The 20924-nt window shown below is 40.2% G+C and overlaps 1 protein-coding gene across 3 annotated transcripts in view; it reads left to right on the top strand.

Annotated features, from left to right (window-relative positions):
- The window catches only part of chst10 (carbohydrate sulfotransferase 10), a 56112-nt gene that overhangs the window by 28031 nt on the left and 7157 nt on the right, over positions 1 to 20924 (top strand). For 2 of the 3 annotated variants that reach the window (XM_016443578.1, XM_016443576.1), the window contains 4 exons: positions 2426 to 2536; positions 8552 to 8658; positions 8798 to 9032; positions 9256 to 9361. In XM_016443578.1, the coding sequence (XP_016299064.1) occupies positions 2440 to 2536; positions 8552 to 8658; positions 8798 to 9032; positions 9256 to 9361 (545 nt within the window). In that variant the 5' untranslated portion in view covers positions 2426 to 2439. The remainder of the gene's footprint in view (positions 1 to 2425; positions 2537 to 8551; positions 8659 to 8797; positions 9033 to 9255; positions 9362 to 20924) is intronic. The other variant, XM_016443577.1, reaches the window with a different exon arrangement.

Genomic DNA, 20924 nt, shown 5'->3' with positions numbered 1-20924 from the left:
TATATATATATATATATATATATATATATTAACTTTAGTACTAAATACCTAAAAATTAGGCACAATTTATCATCTGTAATACCGTTGTGTAACCATTAGATGGCTGATGGATGTTTGTGTTTACCTGTCCAGTAGAAAGAAAGTAATATGCATTTGGGACAGCATGAGGTGAGTAAAAGATGAGAGAATTTTTATTTTGGAGTGAACTATCCCCTTAACAATCATATACTGCTGGTATGCTAATCCAAGATCAGTATAGACTAATAAGAATAAAGTGCATCCTCTTGTGTACTTGTGAACTGTTTGTTTGATTTAAGAGCGCTAACTAAATTAATATATTTGCATAATATCAGGTGTCTTAAGATCAAGATCCCAGTCATTCAAAGGTGATGTGTCTGAACAAAGTAATCCAAAATATTCATCTGAAGTGACCATTTTTGCATTATTATTACAGTCAAATCTGGACACAGAAAAAGCATGGTAAAAAGGCTTTACATTGCTAAAGTTGACAGTGCAGTGACTGACAGCGTGCTTGTAAAATGGCATCGGTCATTGTCAGATACAGTAAATTTAGTACTGTGCATTACTCTATGTGCTGGGGGAAAATATGAACTAATCGAAGCAAATATTATCTAATTGAAGACTGTAACTGTATGTAGATAACAAGGTCCTGTAATGATTGGGCTAAATCAAGAAAACTTAACGCGAGTATGCTGATAATGACGATGATTGATGATAATGACGATGAAATCATTCATCTGTGCTATTCCTAAGAAATCATCTCAACAATTTAGTGTAGTAGCAGATAAATACTGATAAAAAAATTTATATATCATTTTATATAATTAAAATGAAATTGGAAGCCGCTAACAGATACTCACATCCACACTGGCAAGGCAACACTGACGCCTTCACTTCCAGGTCAAGAAGCTGTCAATCAAAAACTCAGTAGCCAATGAGAAAACACCGCTGCTAGCCCCGCCCCCACAATAGATTTGTGCCAGAATGGTGAATGAAAACTTCAGAAGCATAAATTAAAACTTCAGAAGCGTAATAAACTCTGGAAGCGCATTTGTAAGTACAGATCAGCGAATGAAAGAAGAGAAAACAGTTGCAAAACATGTAGTGTATTAAAAACAAAGTCAAAGATTTTGCCTGTATTTCATTTTTTTTTTTCAGTTTGAAAGACATTTTTATTCAGTTTCAATTTATATCTTCGTAAGTTTCTTGAAAAATTACATTCATTTTAATTGGGGCAAGTTAATGGAGTGTTGTTTGTTCAATTCCCAAAATCAGCCAGTAATCTTAAAAAATGCAAGCATTGAAGCACCATTATCAGGGGCCACATGGGAGAGTATGCCGCCAATTTTTTGACAGTAGTCTGCTGGTTTATAATAAATGTTTGCTGACAGCCCACAGTCGGATATGGTTCATAATCAGTTCCACACACTACCCAAAATGTCCTTCCACACAATAAGAAATAAAAGCAATACACACCACTCTCAGTAACAGTTGCAAATTTATTAATATTTTCAATTAACACATTAACTATACAAATACATTGACATTTATCAGATGCTTTTATCCAAAGTGACTTTTAAAAGAGGAGAATTCAGTTCAATTCATGATTATTTGTACTCTTTCTAAAATTAACCAAGGTTTAACCACAGCATTTGCAGTAAAACCATAGTAAAAACAATATCAAACCTTAGTTTTAATGCCAAGTTCTTTCATGAAACTCTAGATGGTGCAGCCTAATGGGTTCCTAAAGGGATAGTTCACCCAAAAATGAAAATTCTGTCTAATTACTCACCCTCATGTCAATCCAAACCCGTAAGACCTTCGTTTATCTTCGGAACACAGATTAAGATATTTTTGATGCAATCCGAGAGCTCTCTGACCCTTCATAGACGGCAACACAACTGTGATGTTCCCAGGTCCAGAAACGTAGCAAGGACATCGGTAAAATAGTCCATGTGACATCAGGCGTTTAACTGTAATTTTACGAAGCTACGAGAATACTTTTTGTGAGCAAAGAAGACAACATGAAGCGGAAGCAAGCGCATGTGTCATTATACTCTCCATAATGGCTGTGCGCCACTGCAGACGGGATGAGGAGGAGAAGAGTTGTTGAATAAAGTCGTTATTTTTGTTTTCTCATCGAGAATATTAATTTTCTCAGCAGCAGAAATGCATAGCATTTCCATGCTGCAAATTTTAATTTGGTCAATTAATATAAACAGCAGCAGTATGTACAATTAAATAAGAAATATTACAGCATAGTAGCATGCAAAGCAGACACTGCATTAAAATAAAATCACTGTAGTGTCTTGCTTGAATTAGTTGCAGAATTGCAGAATTAGTTCTGGGTATATAACACCACAACTACAGGGTTTACAGTGATTTATGCTTTCGATCCTATCAGATCAAGACCCTGTCATGGCCAGTTCAATCTCCAGACCTAAAAACATCTGGAATGTGATTAAGAGGAAGATGGATGGTCACAAGCCATCAAGCAAAGCCGAGCTGCTTAAAGGTGCACTAAGCGATTTTTGCGATGTTGATATTTGAAAGCACCAAAACAAACACGCCCATACCCCAACAGGACCTCGCCCCTATTTTGATATCTCCACCCCACACATACGTACACAACCCTGGCATAATTACGATCTCAGAAACAAGCGAAGATGAAACACAAGCATATTCAAACAAAAGCCAACACAGATAGGTTGTGTAAAACAATGCAAAATCAACGTTACACACCTATCAAAAAGAAATAACGCAACCTCGGCGTCCGATTCGAGCCCTTCACGCTCCTTGAGTTCTCTCCACCGCTGGAAAGCTGCTGCGATATTTACATTTATAGTCGATCTGCTAATATCCATCCTGTACACTCAAATTGAGCACTCTCTTCTCACTATCATTGCAAGACACGCCCCCTTACTGCTGTTTAGCTGCAAGTGTGTTTTGGGACATGGTCCGACACTGCGGTCAAAAGCGTTTTTCAAAAATTGCTTAGTGCACTTTTAAATGTTTGCACCAGGAGTGGCATAAAGTCACCCAACAGCAATGTGAAAGACTGGCGGACAGCATGCCAAGACACATGAAAGCCGTGATTGAAAATCAGGGTTATTTCACCAAATATTGATTTCTGAACTCTTCTTACTTTGTTCAGACACATCACCTTTGAATGACTGAATGTTTAACTAAGTTAAAACATTAGAGTTGTGTTAAAAATTTATATAAACTTGTTTTCTTTGCATTATTTGAGGTCTGAAAACGCACAGTGACTGCCACATTTCAAATGAAAAAGCAAAGTCCATTTGCATATTTAAATAGCAATATGAATTACCACATTTGCTTTTTCACTCTCTCTGCGTCATGCATGTAACCTGCGAAAACTCAAATGTAATCGCAATTCCTTTTGCATTTGAATTTCCTATGTCTACACGGAAAGCTGTCAATCAATGTGAGGGGCGGGACTATACTATGGGGCGTGTTTGTATTGGGAGGTGACGTCACTCACAGACGACCGTGCCGAATCTTTGATCAATGGCGGTAATTGGTAAAGGCTCCGCTAAAGGCAGCTGCTAATCAGTTCGTGCCTGTGTCAACGAACAGACGACCTTCTTGGTGCAATACATAATTCTGTCTTTTTTACCCCAAATGCAGCGATTATACCCTGCTAACAGCAGGAGCAACAACGATACGCACAATAGGTCAAAATTCACTATTAACGAAACTCTTTTCACCTGTCTCAACATCTCTCACTGTTTCTCTCACTCCGATTGATGCAAGTGAGTAAACAGACAGTGCAATTCTACACTTACAGTACAGTTCTACAGTTACACTTACAGTAAATTTTATTCCTTTCTGTTAATCTGTAACAGAGCGTGTCACACCTGCCTCAAGGTTTTTTTTTTACTGTTTGCACTCCGATTGATTCACGTAAGCAAACAAAACAGTGCCAATCTATATGTATTTACCCATTTTGCACCTTTATATTTTATATTTTAACAGTTTTAATCCATTATGGAGCACGTGTCCCGTGGGCAGTGGCATCAAGGCGTTGCGCAAATCTCAAGATCTCTCATTGTGTACAGCCACCGGACACTGCGATTGATGCACATGATTTTTAATAGTAATTCACCTTGGCTGTGGCATGTTCTGTGACAGCTGCGCCTAGATCGATGGTGTAAAGTGAAGTCTCATCTAGGGCAGTGTTTTCCAACCGGGGTGCCGTCTGTCGAGAGCAGGGGTGCCGTGAAAAAAAATCCTTTTTTAATATTTTTAAATTGCTGAAATGTTCAAAAAAGCATCTATTATATAAGTGCCACAAGTTTGTTAAAATTTCCAAAGGGTGCCGCGACTAAAAAAAGGTTGGGAAACACTGATCTAGGGCAGGCAGAGTAGGAGTAGCAGCATTTTCTGTTTTGTCACATGCATCAATTGGAGTGTAAACAGACTGAGAGATCTTGAGGCAGGTGCTCTATTATAAGATAGGAATAAGATATAGGTGACAAATAGGTAAATGCGTGTAGATTTGCACTGTTTGTTTGCTTATGTGCCTCAATCGGAGTGCAAACAGTAAAAAATCTTGAGGCAGGTGACGCACTCTCTATTACTACCCACTGACGAAGTTAAACTATTATGGCCAAACCATCACGCCAATAAACACAGTAATAAACACTGAAAGTCAAGATTTAACTGTATTACAGTGAACTGACAGGATTTTACCATCTTTGATTTTACCGTTTTGATCCACGTCCTCAAGCACCAATTATGTCTAGTTCAATTCCGGCTTTACCGCTCAATGTTGTGAGAACATACTTGGAAAAAACCCTTCAGTTTTAGAAGAACACATTCCAGTCCGTTTCAAAAATCTCTCTCCTCTTCTCTTCGATTAGTTTTTTTGTATTTTCAACACATTTCTGTCATGAGCACCAAAAACACGGACTCGTCTCAAGCGCCATTCTTCTGTTTCCAGTTCGCGCTCACCACATTGACTGGTCCAGTTTAAAAAAAACAAACATTCCAGACAGTTTAAAAGTTGTCCCTCATCTGCGCTTCGATTAGTTTTCTCCTATTTTCCACACATGTTCCCATCTTAAGCACCGCAAACACGGATTTCGGCTCACACAGAACCATTTGCGTTTGAACTCGCATGACTTGCTGCATGTTCTCTTTCACGTCCTCCACAATCCTAAACCAGCACCGTCGGGTTACTTATTACTGAGATCAACCCAAATATATATATATACGTATATATGTATATATATATATTAATATTTGGCATGTTTGTGTGCTGATACGCGTCCCTGTGTGTGTAATAAGCAAAGTGTACGCACGTTGTGCACCCGCCTATAGGCGCATATTACTAACGTGCCCTTTAAATAACAAAGAAAAAAATATTGTGCCAGACTTTAGACCAGGTTTGAGTTGGTCAACGGCGCAGTCTATTTTCAGTTCCTCAAAATAGCAACGCGCCAACAATGCGCCTGAACACACCTCTTTTTTAGACCAGCACGCACATGGGCGCATAAATGGGTGCAAATGCATTTGCCATTTAAATAACGCAGCGCAGGACGGGAAAATGAGAACTGCGTCAGGCTGAAACTAGCAAGAACACTTGCGCCGCGCCTTGCGCAAACTGACAGGATTTTACCATCTTTGATTTTACCGATAATCGAATGCGACTCATCTGCGATTATGAATGCGATATAGCAGTGATCTACGGCCGCTCCATCTGAAAGCACGTGATGGAGATTTACTATTCACAGAACCGGCTTTACTGATGAGATGCGCATAACAATCACATGCGATTTATCGTGCAGCCCTAAGTTTGTTTGTTGATCAGAAAGTACAAAATAGATGAGGAAAACTAGAATGCCGCCACTATGTGATTGGTTGAGCAGATATATCGCATTCTTATAATAACATTAAAAATTCAAATCCAGGTTTTGATTTTCAAAGATTTATTATAATATATATTTTTTTTTTCCCAAAATGCAATAAATCCTTGACATGTAAGTTGATCCACATATGACAGCCTCTGAACTTGGTCAATACTAATCTTATATGCAGGTACTGGACTAAAAATATATTCAATCAGTCATCGCTCCAAAAAGAATTCAACGGGTCATCTTGTTAATGCTATAAATTAATTACAACAATACAAGAAAATTTCATCATGAACATACATGAACAACAATATCACATTAAACCACAGAAATTCCAAAATGACATTTCCCTTACATTCAACTTTCAAAAGTGCATTCATCTTTGCCATGTTACATTCATTTAGTTGACTAGTGCTATACGCTTTATTAACAAAAACATTAATGACATAAATAAAAACACTTACACTGACAAGCTACGCAATATCACGCTCATAATCGAATGCGACTCATCTGTGATTATGAACGCGAAAAAAAATATTTAAAGCACAGAGAATGACAATGCCGTGAAGGGTTTTTGACATAGGCTAATTTTATGTGTAATTTTATGTTTCAATACAGTGTCATGTTCTATTAATGTTGTAAACCCAGGGTATTCTGAAAAGACTCCCGGTAAGCAAATGGCCCTCACCTCTTGCTGTTGCTGTGGTGCATATTACATGATGGTACTGACTGCAACAAGTCCCAGAGCACTGGTAGATCATGACCCAAAACCACAGGGAATGGTAGATGGTCTGATACACCCACATCAAGCAGATTTTTGTGTGAAGTTTGTGTGAAGAGTGAAGTTTGTCCCTTCACTTTAATGTACACTTCTGCAGTAGGAAGAAGTTTTTCATCACCATGAACACAGCGAATGGAGTTCTTATCACTGAGGTTGAGCTGTGCTGGTGGAATATACTTGTGATGTACCAGGGTCTGATCACTTCCTGTGTCTACAAGGGCTTGCAACTGCTTTCCATTCACCTCCATGGTGGTCATCTGCGGTGCCCACCCAGCTTCTCCTTCTTGACTCGTTTGACCTCAGGGAACATAACACAGGTGAATAGTCTTGGCTGTATATTTAGGGCACATTGGTTTTGTATGGCCCTCTTGACTACACAGATAGCAGGTTGGCACTTTCCTATGACTCTTAGCAGCAGTCACATATATGGGCCCTCCTCCAGGAGGCTTACCAGTACCAGGAACATTTCTCTGAGGTTGCTGGGGGAAGTTTGGTCGGCGGCTATCCCTGCTGGTCTTCCAGCACCAAGACTGATTTCCCTTACGTGCCGCCACAAACACATCCACCAGTGTTGCTGCTTGTAAAGCAGACTTCGGATCATGTTCCCGGATCCAAACCTGGAGCTCAGGAGAAAGCATTCTTAGGTACTGTTCCAGAATTATAACTTCCTCAACTGATTTACCTTTTGGCTGCATCCACTTGACATAAAGTTCTTTTAATCGCATATATAATTCTTTGGGACTCTCAAGGGGTTCAACATCAAGAGAACGGAACCTTTGTCTATAAGTTTCTCGGTTGATGTCATATTTTCTTAAGATGGTAGATTTTCGAAAAATTATTCGATGTTTCGAAGCTCTTGAAACAGCACATGCTGGCAACACCTGCTGGCGAAAACGTTGTAAAAGCATCAAGAACTCAGACCAAACTTACAAAACAAATGGAAATATTTTTTTTTAGAAATACCATTTTTTTTAAATAAATAATAAACATATTTTCATGTTACTGATGATGTCATAGACAGTGGTAAGGCTACATTCACACTAATGCACAGATCTATTTTAACATGTCAGGTGTTATGTCCAGTCCTTAAGACATAACTTGCATGCCGCAAGTGCACTTCAGAAAAAGCACACACAAAAGCATACATGAGCTTTTGAAATCTGTCGTCTGTCAATTAGTGAGTTTCATATATCAAATTTATATTACATTCCAAACAGCAAAAATGATGCCTTCATAGAGCACTTGCAAGAGAAAAACTGAAATACTGGTGATTGATACCGCACACTGTCAAGCAGTGCAATAAAATAAATAAGCACTAACAGCACATGCTATTGTGAAAATAGTGAAAAATATCAACAGCTAGCGAAACATCAGAAAAATATACTGGATTAACCTGGCTGCCTTCTCACTAGAGCACAGTTAATGATATGCTAATGATAGGATCCCTTGACGTGATTGGTTATTGATTTTTTTGACATAGCAAAAATGTTTCAAACTGAGTTTCTGGGACTGCCTTTTAGGAAAGTACAGTTTTAAGGAGAATATTCTCAGCAATGGTGTTGATTAATGGATTGGCCCATGATTTGTCTAAAAACATATTAAAAACACCACATAGACAAATAAACAACATAAAAAACTTGATTTTCACTACAGGGGGACTTTAACCAATGTTGTGTGTGTGTTTGTGTTTAATTGGCAGCAAGTAGAATACAGCTCCATTGCATTGGAGAATCGGTTTTTCTTCCACCCCTACACCCAGTACTCCGTTTTGGTCCCACCGCCTGTCAAACCAGATTTGCACCCCTGCTATGTTGTATTTGTCATTTAAAATATCCCACAACTTTGAGAGTTCCCTTCAATACATTTTCAGACTATACGGAGAGGAGAGAGATGTTTGTTTGGACCTTTCCATCTGTTACGACAAAACATACTTCAGTCCAGTGGCCAGACAAGGGAGCATCACAGCCATATATACTGGTAAGACAGTTTGCCATTGTACACTGGGTTCACTTATTTGCTTTATTTAAAAGCAACTTGAATTGAATTTTTAGTTATATATTGTGTTTTTGGCTTTCATGTATATGTGCATGTGTGTCGATTGTGTTGTGGGTGTTAGTCCTCCGTTGGTCCCTCTGTGGTGGAGCCCATAGACTGGCAGTCAGTGAATGAGAAGCGTCTGGAGCTCTTATCAACTGTTTGCAGAAATGCATCTACGTGGAACCTCACCCACACAACTGTGGACAAGTTTGTCTTGGACCGCATTTTTGTGTGTGACAAGCACAAAATACTCTTCTGTCAGACACCCAAAGTTGGAAATACACAGTGGAAGAAGGTTCTAATTGTCCTTAATGGTAAGATATGTCTTCAGGTAAAATAACTAATTGTCCATAATGGTAAGATATATGTTTTCAGATAAAATAACACGTATAGTCAATAAATCTTACAAGTAATTTGAAACTGCAAAATTCCCATAAAACTGTAGAATTCCCCTAATTCAGCATCACATTTTAAGTATAATGGCAATCTGCAAATCTCCTTTGGACTTAAAACATGCTTAACTTTTTTGTCTTTCAGGAGTGTTCTCAAAAGTTGAAGCTATACCAGAGAATCTGGTTCATGATCATGAAAGAAATGGTTTACCCCGCCTGTCCTCTATGACGGACACAGAAATTCGTCAAAGGTTTATTTTATCAGTTTACTTAACAATAATATTTTTGTAAAGAGATGTTTCTTGGAAAGTATGTTACTGCCCTGACAGCAGTTTCAGTGAGCTTGCCAAAAAAGAAGTTCTATTCATTTAAACTTTTGTTTACAAAAAGAAAATTTGCAACAATTTGGAAATAATTACAGCTGTAATGTAACTACATTAAAGCCTGACACTTTTGCTAAAAAATTGGCATGTGCTTCTAATGCTTGACCTTCAAGCTCTCACTCTCTTACATTGGCTATAGACCAATGGGCCAGCCCTTATAGTCGAGCCCTGCTAAACTTTACCAAAACCAAGAAAACAAACAATTATATTTCTGTAATGACAACTCTCTGAGGGATTTGCATGGTAATGTACATGACAATGTTAACCCTGAAAGACCAAAATTTAGAAAAAATCTGTGAAAAAAAATTATTTCACCATTTATATGTTGTTGTGGGAGGCCTCTAATGAAGAAATAAATGAGTTTTAACATTTTTTATATTTTAGTATGTTTGTAGTGAAATGTTGTAATATTACATACAACATTGGGCCTTTGGGGTAGCAGAATTTCAGTGATTTTACTGTCTGAACAAATCTAAAGAAGATCTAAGGGTTTATTTGCAGGGTATACTGCTTATGTAGCCCCAAAACAGCAGCCTATATATCCATACACAAATAATCACACAATAATAATAATCAGACAAGTCATGTTTTTATGAATATTATATTTATTATAAAAATATGTTAAATCAAGACTATTTACTGGTATTTACAATGTCTTGCTCTGTTCATAGCCATGTTCAATTCCCATAGTCTCATAATGGTTTTATTAATGCTCCTTTCTTTTGTAAACTGTACTCATTGGTGTTACCTGCCAGAGCCATGATCATATCTTCTGACACAAACCTTCAGAAGTACTCCATTGGTGTATGATGGGAGACTGCATCATTAGTGATATCCTCATCAGAGAAATTAATGTTGAGACAGATAAAATCCTTAATCAGACAGCTATACCTGTTACGGTCTGTGTTCTTGAATGGCCTGGTTTTGTTGGCGTGATGTTCACATAATCATCAGATGGGCCAACATAAATGGGTGGTCATTTTCCTTTGAGACCCTTGAGCAAGGCACCGAACCCCCAACTGCTCCCCGGGCACCGCAGCACATGGATGCCCACTGCTCCGGGTGTGTGTGTGTGTGTGTTCACTACTGTGTATGTGCACTTGGATGGGTTAAGTGCAGAGCACAACTTCCGAGTATGGGTCACCATACTTAGCCACATGTCACTTCATTTCACTTCACTTCACTTCACTTCACTTCACTGCATACGGTGCAAACTGCTAACATGACACTTAGTTTAAACTTGTTTATGGTTGCTTATTTTTGAATTTAATTGGCAGATCACGCAATAAACACAGCGATATAGATTAAAAGAGCATTCACTTATCTTATCTTAGATGTTGATTTCAGATGTTTCTGAAGTGCACTGCAACTGCTACCACAAGCAGCAGCGAGCTCATAGGCTACCAATACAAGAGAGAACTAATCAGCTGTGCCATGTGATAATGTCATAATGTCAGATTGAGTTAGACCACGCCATCTATAGTTTCATGCCAGAACTTTGGATGTGTATTACATTTTCTATACATTTTAAAATATATTCAAATAGAAAACATTATTATCACACATTTCAGTGTGTGAATCACAGTAAAACAGATCCTCTCATATCTCCAGCTGAAGGTACTGGTTTATTTCAGTGGACCTGAGAGATTTTCTTCTTTTATTCAGCTTATTTTCAATTAACTGTGTTGATGCCCGCTATTCCCCTCTAAAAATGAGTGGAGTTTGCGAGTAGGATTACCTAGGTGATTGACTGCATCAGAATGCAGTCACAAGCTAATGCTCTTTAACAATCTTCAGCATTTAGGGCCTACATTCAATATGCAGAAAAAAACATCTTGTAACCCAGCCAAAATATTTCTTGTTTAGAAATAGAGCTGGACTCAGTGGCGATGCAAGCCCACCTTACACAGGAGAGCTTACAAGCTCTATTATTGATTCCCTTGTGGACTTGAAACTGGAGAAGTCTTTCTCTCCATAGTACTTTCACAGGGCTCTTGGCCTAATACCCACAGCCTTGACCATGTGTCTGTTAGGACTGTTTCATATAGCAGAAGCCCTCTCTATAGCTGTTAGATATTATATATTCGGGGTGCAGTGATGGTGAGCCTTCATTTGTACTATAGTGCCATGCGTATATTCATATGCTGCCACAATGTTCAATAAGATCCTTAGCTAAGCGCTACAAAGCCATTGATGGTGGTGCTGGTACTGCCATTTGCCTTTTGTATTTACAGATATTTCTCATGTTGGCGGACATAAGCTTATTAGATAACCTCCCTTTTGGTGAGTTTCTATAATCGGTTGATGGCTCCACTTAGCTGGACTTATTCTGGGGAAGTCGTGGCCTAATGGTTCGAGAGTCGGACTCGTAACCAAAGGTTGCGGGTTCGGGTCTCATACCGGCAGGGATTGTAGGTGGGGGGAGTGACAGCGCTCTCTCCCACCTTCAATACCACGACTGAGGTGCCCTTGAGCAAGGCACTGAACCCGGTTCACGGTGTGTGTGTGTGTTCACTGCTGTGTGTGTGCACTTTGGATTGGATAAATGCAGAGCACTAATTCAGAGTATGGGTCACCATACTTGGCCACATGTCACTTCACTTCACTTTTCTGCACTGATGTGACAGCCTCATAAATGGAAGCACTATTTTTACTTTTATTTATTATTATTATTTTTATATTTTTTTGCTTTTGATATAGAGTGCTGCAGGAATGAGTCCTTAAAACAAACAAGTTAGCATTTTTGAACTTCCATTTCCATCGTACAAAAGTCAATGTTTTTTCTTTTTTCCCCCCCCTTTTTTAATTCATGGGTGTGAGAAAAAGGTGCTTTACAGCACTTCCTGTAAATGTATGTGGTAAATGTATAGATATTGAAAAAAAAGTATTGCAGGCAGAAGTAGGACACTGACTTATCAGTACAATGATCATGCTTCTTTTTAAAATGTCTGCTTCTTGTTAAAAGTTTGTGATCCTCACTTGTCATGGCATGACTTATTCATAGCTGACAAGCCATTGGCACAGATTCATGGATCTGTGCCAATGGCTTGTCCAATTGTTGTGGACTTAACTGACATTCATGGGCTTTGTTGTGATCTTTCCTGGGTGCAGTTGGATTTGGATGATTGCAGTAACCTTGGATGGGATAGACAGACTAACGTACAGTATGCATAGATCCTATTTCTCTTTTGATGTAACAAGTACATCGGGGGTTATGGGAAGTGTTCCTGGTTCCAGTTCCTTAAGGGATTTGAATCCTAAAAATTGATAGTGTCTTTAATCTAGATTTAAAGTGACAGAGTGTCTGCCTCCAGAACAACATTAGGAAGACTGTTCTGGAGTTAGGGTGATGGACTTTGTCTTTAAAAGTTTATCAATGCGTTACACACTTACCAAACCACTACCAGGATACCTATGTCCTGAACACAAAGAGTCCAGAAATTATGGAAAAAGAATGTACTATCATGCATGCATTCATTTGTATGTTAACAGCTACAAATGGCTGTCACTTACTCGTTACTTATTTCTCTGAATAAGTATGAAATAGGTTTGCTGTAAGTTACATAAATTTTAACATTTACAAGAATGTTTTAATGGATTTAGGTAGATTCACGTGGCCTCTCTTTGTTTTAATACTGTTGCTACGTCCGGAGGTCCAAATACATTTTTATGATGGTCACAGACTAAAACTGTAGGTGGTTGTTTCAAGATCGAAACTACATGAGATGAGAAATCCTGTCCTTCATGGGCTTAGTAGGGGTGTTCTTCTAGCCCTTTAAGAGGAGGATGGCAGTGTCCTAGTAGCCTTATCTGAAGGTGTTTTTTTTTTTTTAGTGGTAGTGCACCAAGATCCATTCATAATGTAGCAAATTGTTCTCCACTGTTGGAGTCAGAGAGCTATGAGTGTCCTGTATGTATGCAGGTAAAGTTTGGATGCACTTGTAGTTCTAGGTTGGAGTTAAAGGTGCAATAGGTGATTGTCTTCAGAAATGTTTTTGTTATGCTGGTTGAAATTGTCTACACATCCCGATAGCAATCATTAAGTTAAGTGGTCTAAATATATTTACCTGTATTTATATATTCTGTGGAAGGCGTAGGACCAAGAAATGTTCGTCCAATCAAAACGCCCGGTCCGAGCGTTTTAATTGGCTTTCCTACCTGCCTGTCAATGTATGTATTAGCATACCTCTGCGCACCCTGTTCGCGCAGACAGGATACGTCATCTGCGCGTTCACGCACGCTGTGCAGACAGAGCGAGAATGGCAGACAAACATCAACAACCCGATCTTCCTTCCTGGTATTGTAGTACTTTTAAAGTTTTCTCACCGGTGAATGACACATGATGTAGACCAACGGTTCCCAATTCCAGTCCTGGCACCCCCCGCTCTGCATATTTTGCATGTCTCGCTTAGTTAACACACCCGATTCAGATAACCAGCTCGTTAGAAGTGAGCTACGTGCATGAACTGTGTTCCTACTCGCATGCTCCCTACACAGTGTTCAATGCTCCCTCCTCCCTGAGCAGGGGAAATCCGTTGAAGTTTACTTCACTTCAGAACATGGGCTGGAATTGGGAACTGCTGATGTAGCCTATTGTTGTAATGTTGTCTCTGGTATTCTGGTCTGTGAGCGTATATTCGTTCAGGTGGCGTGGCTTTGGACGGCGATTGCAGAGAGGGTGGGACATTCGCTTTCAGTGCTATCAGGCTAAAGTTAGCATTTTCCAAAATCTCCTACTGCACCTTTAATTTGTTATGTGGTGATATTGAGTATTATGAGTATAAGTACATAGTTATTTACCACCTACCCATGAAAGTTCTTGATTTGGGGATAAACCTAAGGGTTGTTTTATTGCCATAATGTTGTACAAAGTAAAACATTCTTAGATGAAAATACAGACAAGATCTAGTCTATTAAACATTTTAATAATTGTCAAACTACTAATGTTATTTATGGACAAGAATATCCTAAATGTAAGTTATTTTATATTGGGAGTACAAAAAGACTCTTACTGGATCAATTGGTTGAACACAAATATGCCATCAGGAGGGGTAGCCTATGTGAAAACATTTTAAAATAATGCATAAAAGTAATCCTTCGATCCTTAGAATACAAGGTATTTATCATGTGAATATTACGGTTTTATTTTGTTTTATTTATTTATTTTCTTTTTTATATGTGAGGTGGTATTTCTTGAGTATGGAAATTCACTGTATTTCTTGAGTATGAAAATTTGCTGTTTTTGTGAATGTTTAATTGTGTTCACGCCATATCGTAACGGGGCTTAAAAATTTAAAAAAAACAACAACAATTGGTTCACTCCGAGTAGAATCGATATTTTAATGTTTCTGTTCCTGCATTCCTCTGTATTATTACCATTCGGAAACCGGTTTGAATAGAAAAAATAATATAAAGTTATTTTTAAAACTCTTTCTTTGCCAATAATAATAATAAATATAGTTCAGTCATGAAACTCTAGATGGCGCAGGCTGACGGGTTGTTAATGTACCTGATGATATTCAGAGAGTTGAACGATTTCGCACAAGCTGATTGGTTCATGCTGCATATGCAGCCAATGAGCTTACTGCCTTGCATTTATATGGCTGGCTAGCATTCACTAGAGATTCCTGCAGCACGCTTTCAGAGTTTCTCTGAAATGAAACAGCTAAGATAAGTAAACGTCTTCACTCTGATTCAGTGGATTATTGCGTTCATCAGATTTACATTTTTAAACTAGAAAACATACAAGTTGGAAAACTATGTGCAGGTTATTCACGTGAGGAGTAATTACTAAACATGTCTTGTTAATATAACAGCAGTAGCATTAGCAGCAGCAGCAAGCAGTTTGGGAGTACAAAAAACTGCTTTGTAGTCCGTGTGACATCAGTGGTTCAACTGTTCATGTATGTGAGAATACAACATCAGGCATCGCGGATTTAGAATAGTAAAGTGAATTGGGGATTACCTTATTTGCCCGAAATCTCCAATGCTTTTGATATCTTCTGTGGGCATTCATTTCTACATTAACTGTGAATGGATTGCTTTCAGATGCACACCTCACTAGTGGGGTCGGTTTGCAGTTGACATTTCACAGTTGTTCACAGTTTTAAGTCAAGGTGAACCCGTATAAATGTCTTTCATAAACGTCATACTGTCAACAGCCTTACCTATTTAACCATAACTTAATGAGCAGCAGAAAATAATATACCCGCTCATATTTGTACTCGTGCCGCATTGCAATGCACTCAGAAGAGGAAGCGCTCATGCTTAAAGGGGCCACATCTCTATTTCACTCATTACCTTGGTTCAGTGATAGTGAAAAGTTTATAATGAAAGTCATGTTTAGTGATAGTTTAAAGATAATCTCACATTTATTCATTTTGCAGATGCTTTTATCCAAAGCAACTTAAAGTTGCTGAAGTTTCAGTGACTAAAAATGGATGGTATGTGAACTCCTCAAGCGAATAGGCATCACTTGCATTTCATTGATTTAAAAGGGGCTTAGCAATTCTAAGTACCTTTGTGCAGTTGTAGCACCAGTATGCATAGTTATTCAGATTGCATGTAGCGAATTTAATAGCAGCAGAATGGCATAGCAAATTCAGATGCAATGTTAGAAATAATATTACCAGCAGTCTGCATAGCAACCAATTATTAGTTGCTAATATAGCAGCGGCAGCAGAAAGTACTTTAGTTGCTTGAATGCATGGGGTAAGTAACTCTTTTAAGTGAAATAGGCATTTTATTACTTTGCTATTCAATTCAACAGAGTTTATAGAACTCTTCAAAGGGAAATAAGCATTAATTGGTTGTTTTTGGCTATTTATAAAGGGCAGTAGCAATTCTAAGTACTTTTGTGCAGTAGCCAGTATGCATAGCTTAACAGCAACAGCATCTACTGAATATTATCATAGCAGCAGTAGCATAAGTTTTGTTGTGTTGGCCGTATCGCACTGCATACATTGCGGACAGCTTTACCTATTGTAACGGGTCTATTGATTTTGTCATGTTGTGCCGCTTTCGTCTGGCGTAGACACCGTGTTAAAGTAAAATAGGCATTCGCCTAGCTACTTATATACCTAATTAATGGAGCTCTCAGCAGTTCAGTCTCTTGTGCAGTAGCAGCAGCTTGCAGAGGTCCTACTACAACATTGTGAATTTCATTAACAGCAACAGCATGTACTTCAACTCCGTATTGAAATGTTAGTGAATATTATCAATAGCAGCAGTAGCAGTAGTTTTGTTGCGTTGGCCGTACATTGCAGACTGCTTTGTCTATCGTTACGGGTCTATTGATTTGGTCATATTGTGCCGCTCGTGTCTGGCATAGACACCATGTTAGAGTAAAATAGGCATTCGCCTAGCTACTCGTATGCCTAATTAATTGAGCTCTCAGCAGTTCAGTCTCTTGTGCAGTAGCAGCAGCTTGCATAGGCATTCAGTCATCGAGATTTTTTTCAGCAGCATGCACAGCATTTCTATGTTGCAAATTTTAATTAACAACACAATTAATATAAATGCAGACAACTGCATTTAAATAATGTCACTGTAGTGTCTTGCTCAAGGCCATCTTGGAACGAGCCACGCATTTAGTAATGATGTGTTCATACAATGCAAACATTATTGTTCTTAATATGCTATATAAATATTTTAAATTATCAAAATAAATGAGCAGCTGCTTCCGAGACAGAATTAGTCCTGGGCATATGACACCACAACTACAGGGTGTACAGTGATTTATTCTTTCGCCAAATGTTTTGTTAGCTTATTAATAAGTTAAAGGTAAGTATTTCCACTGCAGTAACGTTGATGAACGTTAATGGGGAAAAAAATAAATAAATAAATTGACAACTCTTGAATGACAAATTTTAAAACTATTTGCTCAGGCCGCCCGAGCCTGAGCCAGGTGGTTGCTGGGGGTTACTTCATCTATCAGCCTACAGTTTGATTCCTGTTTGTTAACGACATGCAGTGCACGTTTCTACCTATGTAAGTTTGAGCTATTGGCTCAGACACACATAGTTATTGAGGTCATTATAGAAACACGGAATGGCTCGGTAAAGCAGCTAACACTTGGGGAGTGCTAAACGCAGAACAATACTCTGCGATCGGAGCAGGAACTGAGTGCGTGTTATGTAGTATGTGTAATTGGTCTCAGGTGAGCGTGTGATTAGTGAAATGGTGCATGGGAAATGTAGTCCGTGGTGACGTGCAACAGTCCGGATTCGTGACAGAGGTGGGGGAGCGGAGGCGGAACAGGGGGAGGTATGAAGGGCCAGGTCCACGTGGAAGTGGAGAGACCAGGGAATGAGGCAGGACCGGCAGAGCAGGGAGCCAGGGCGGAGCCGGCAGTACAGATGGAGCTGAGGACCACCACACCAGAGCAGATAGGACCGAAGATCCCCACGGTGGAGCAGAAGACCACCAGAGCATAACAGAAGATCCCCACGGTGGAGCAGAAGACCACCAGAGCAGAACAGAAGATCTCCACGGCAGAGCAGATGACCACCAGAGTAGGACAGAAGACCACCAGACTGGAGCAGACAGAGCAGAAGACCTCCAGAGCGGGACAGAAGACCACCAGGCTGGAGTAGATACCCCTGGCAGAGACTGGGATCTAGGGAAAACTGAGACACACGAGACAGACAGAGCATTTATGGCCTCAAGGGCCAAGGCAGGGAACACAAAAAGTTCATTAGCAGGCTCATTGACTGAAACTGAACAGACGGAAGGTTTAACAACAGACTCAACAGAAGCATTTAGACAGACAGACAGCTCAGATTTAGATTCCTTGACAGAGACATAGAGGGAAACTGGACTGGCTGGTAGTTCTTGGATGGTCTCTATGGCAGTGACAGGGTTGACGGGAAAGACATGGTGTGCATTAATAATCTCTGGGCTCATGACAGGCAGGGTTAAGGGTTCAAAGGCAGGTTTTTGGGCTGTGACAGACAGTTCACAATCAACCCCCATGGCAGGTTCAGAACAGGACGAGAGTTCAGAGCTGGCCTCCTCCGCCGGTTCAGAGCAGGATAAAAGTTCATAAATGGCCTCCGTAGCCTTGACAGGACAGGCAGAGAGTTCACAGACAGCCTCCATAGCCGTGACACAACAAGACGGGGATTCGCAGATGGCCTCCATAGCCGTGACAGGACAGGCAGAGAGTTCACAAACGGCCTCCATAGCCATGACAGGACGGGCAAAGAGTTCACAGACGGCCTCCATAGCCGTGACAGGACAGGCAAAGAGTTCACAAACGGCTTCCATAGCCGTGACAGGACAGGACGAGGATTCGAAGACGGCCTGCATAGCCGTGACAGGACAGGCAAAGAGTTCATAGACATTAACGGTTCCTTCGACTACGACATGACAGGCTGAGAGTGCCTTGCTGGGCGCCACCACCGTACAAGGAGTTGAGGCGAGCGCTGCCGCCTCGGGAGGTTCTGCAGCACACGCCGCCACCTCTGGAAACATCATAGTAGGCGCAGCTGTTTCAAGAGTCTCAGTGGTGGTGTATGCAGCCCAAACACTCCATGACGTGATCCCCATTATGGGAAGCGCAACAGACAGGGGAATAGGTTCAGGAACAGGAGGGCTAGAGTGAGTGGGTTTGGGGATACCAGCTGCGCGTGCAGCCACCAATGGTGGGTCCTCCATGCTGGATGCCAGTCTGGAATACTGAGGAACAGTCCCTGAGGGTCTGGGTGCAACAGACAGGAAGTGACAGGACTCTGAGTGAACAGACGTGATGTGACTCTGGATGATCAGCTGTGCTGTGACCTGATTCATGAAGATCAACTGTGACTTGATGTGACTCAGAAAGAGCAGTTGTGACTTGACTTAACTCATGAAGATCCACTGTGACCTGACTTGACCTTTGAAGATCGGCCGTGACTTGACTTGACTCATGACGATCAACTGTGACTTGACTTGACTAGTATTCTGTAATGGGGTTGACGAGACGAGAGGCGTGCGGATCCATGTGCAAGCTTTTATTCACAAGAGAAGTGGTCAAAAAACACAGGCAGGGTCGAACAACAGCAAACAGGTATGGCACAGGCAAGACAAAGAATATTCCTTGGGCTAGCGTTGGTCTACGAACGGCGAACAGTATCCAGAGGGCTTGACAAGAGGGGTAATCCAATAAACACAGGCAGAAGGTCAGGAAACAGACAACAAGGCAACACGGAAAGACTAGAATAAGACTAAAACTAAAAAATGGTAAAAGGAATGGCTCAGTGATGTAGCTATCGCTAGAGGAGAGATAAATGCTAAACAAAACTAGAGACTAAACAGAAACACGGAATGGCTCGGTAAAGCAGCCAACACTTGGGTAGTGCTAAACACAGAACAATACTCGGCGATTGGAGCAGGAACTGAGTGGGTGTTATGTAGTGTGTGTAATTGGTCTCAGGTGAGCGTGTGATTAGTGAAATGGTGCATGGGAAATGTAGTCCGTGGTGACGTGCAACAGTCAGTGTAGTGAGAGAGTCAATATGATGGACGAGTGACCTCTGGTGGCGGATCGGATGGAAGTTCACGAACAGAATTCGTGACATATACAGTCCACTCAAATCTCTTGCATTGATTAATTTACTCTGATCGAACCATTAGGCGGAGGTGCAGTAATGCGCGCGAGCCGAAGTGCATTCCCAATCACGACTAACCGATTCATGATTTATTAGAGATTTATTATCGAATGTCGAATTCGGAAACATTCGCTTTAGTACATTCGGCAGGCAGTTATATAATAATAATAATAAAAAAGCAGGCAAAATCAGCTGCCAAGCCACCGGGAATTGTCCCGGTTCTTCCGATGACCAGTTTGCACCTGATTTCCACAGACACACGCAGAACGTGCAGGATTCATATATTGTCTTTTTGCTGCTGAATATTTACAGACCCTAGTCCATATCGCGTTTTGATTCAAGTGTACTGATCTACTTTTGATTTATTCATCCAAATGTTGCATATTCCGTGACATTCCGCGTTATAGGAATTCCAACCAGTTCGTGTTTTCCGCATCGCAGAAATCATAGGGCGGTATGTCTCATATTTTAGAGTAGTCAGAGCAATTTGGTAAATAAATCAATTAAATCTGTATGTGGATGTGTGTAAATATTCAAATGTGACCCCCTTTGTAATCGTTAAAATTTTCACAAGTAACTGTAATTTAATTACACATTTTTTCTTAGGTCCAGCCCGGGGTCGTCACATGTGGTTGCCGCAAGCCTGCCGGCCGCGCCGTTCTCAAGCCCGCCCGCCTCTAGATCTGCTCACTCAAGCCGGCCTACGCTCACTCTAGGCCGCGGCTCACTCTAGGCCTCCGGCCTCTGCTCACTCAAGGCAGGAAACTGTGTGACGCTGTTTCATTGTGAAAGCGAAACTACTTTGTTTGGCCTTCCAAAAGAGGACACGACTAGAAATCAGT

The sequence above is a fragment of the Sinocyclocheilus anshuiensis genome, unplaced genomic scaffold (assembly GCF_001515605.1).
Source record: "Sinocyclocheilus anshuiensis isolate Anshui unplaced genomic scaffold, SAMN03320099.WGS_v1.1 scaffold1759, whole genome shotgun sequence".
NCBI classification, from domain to species: domain Eukaryota; kingdom Metazoa; phylum Chordata; class Actinopteri; order Cypriniformes; family Cyprinidae; genus Sinocyclocheilus; species Sinocyclocheilus anshuiensis.
This window is presented reverse-complemented; position numbering and strand designations above follow the sequence as displayed.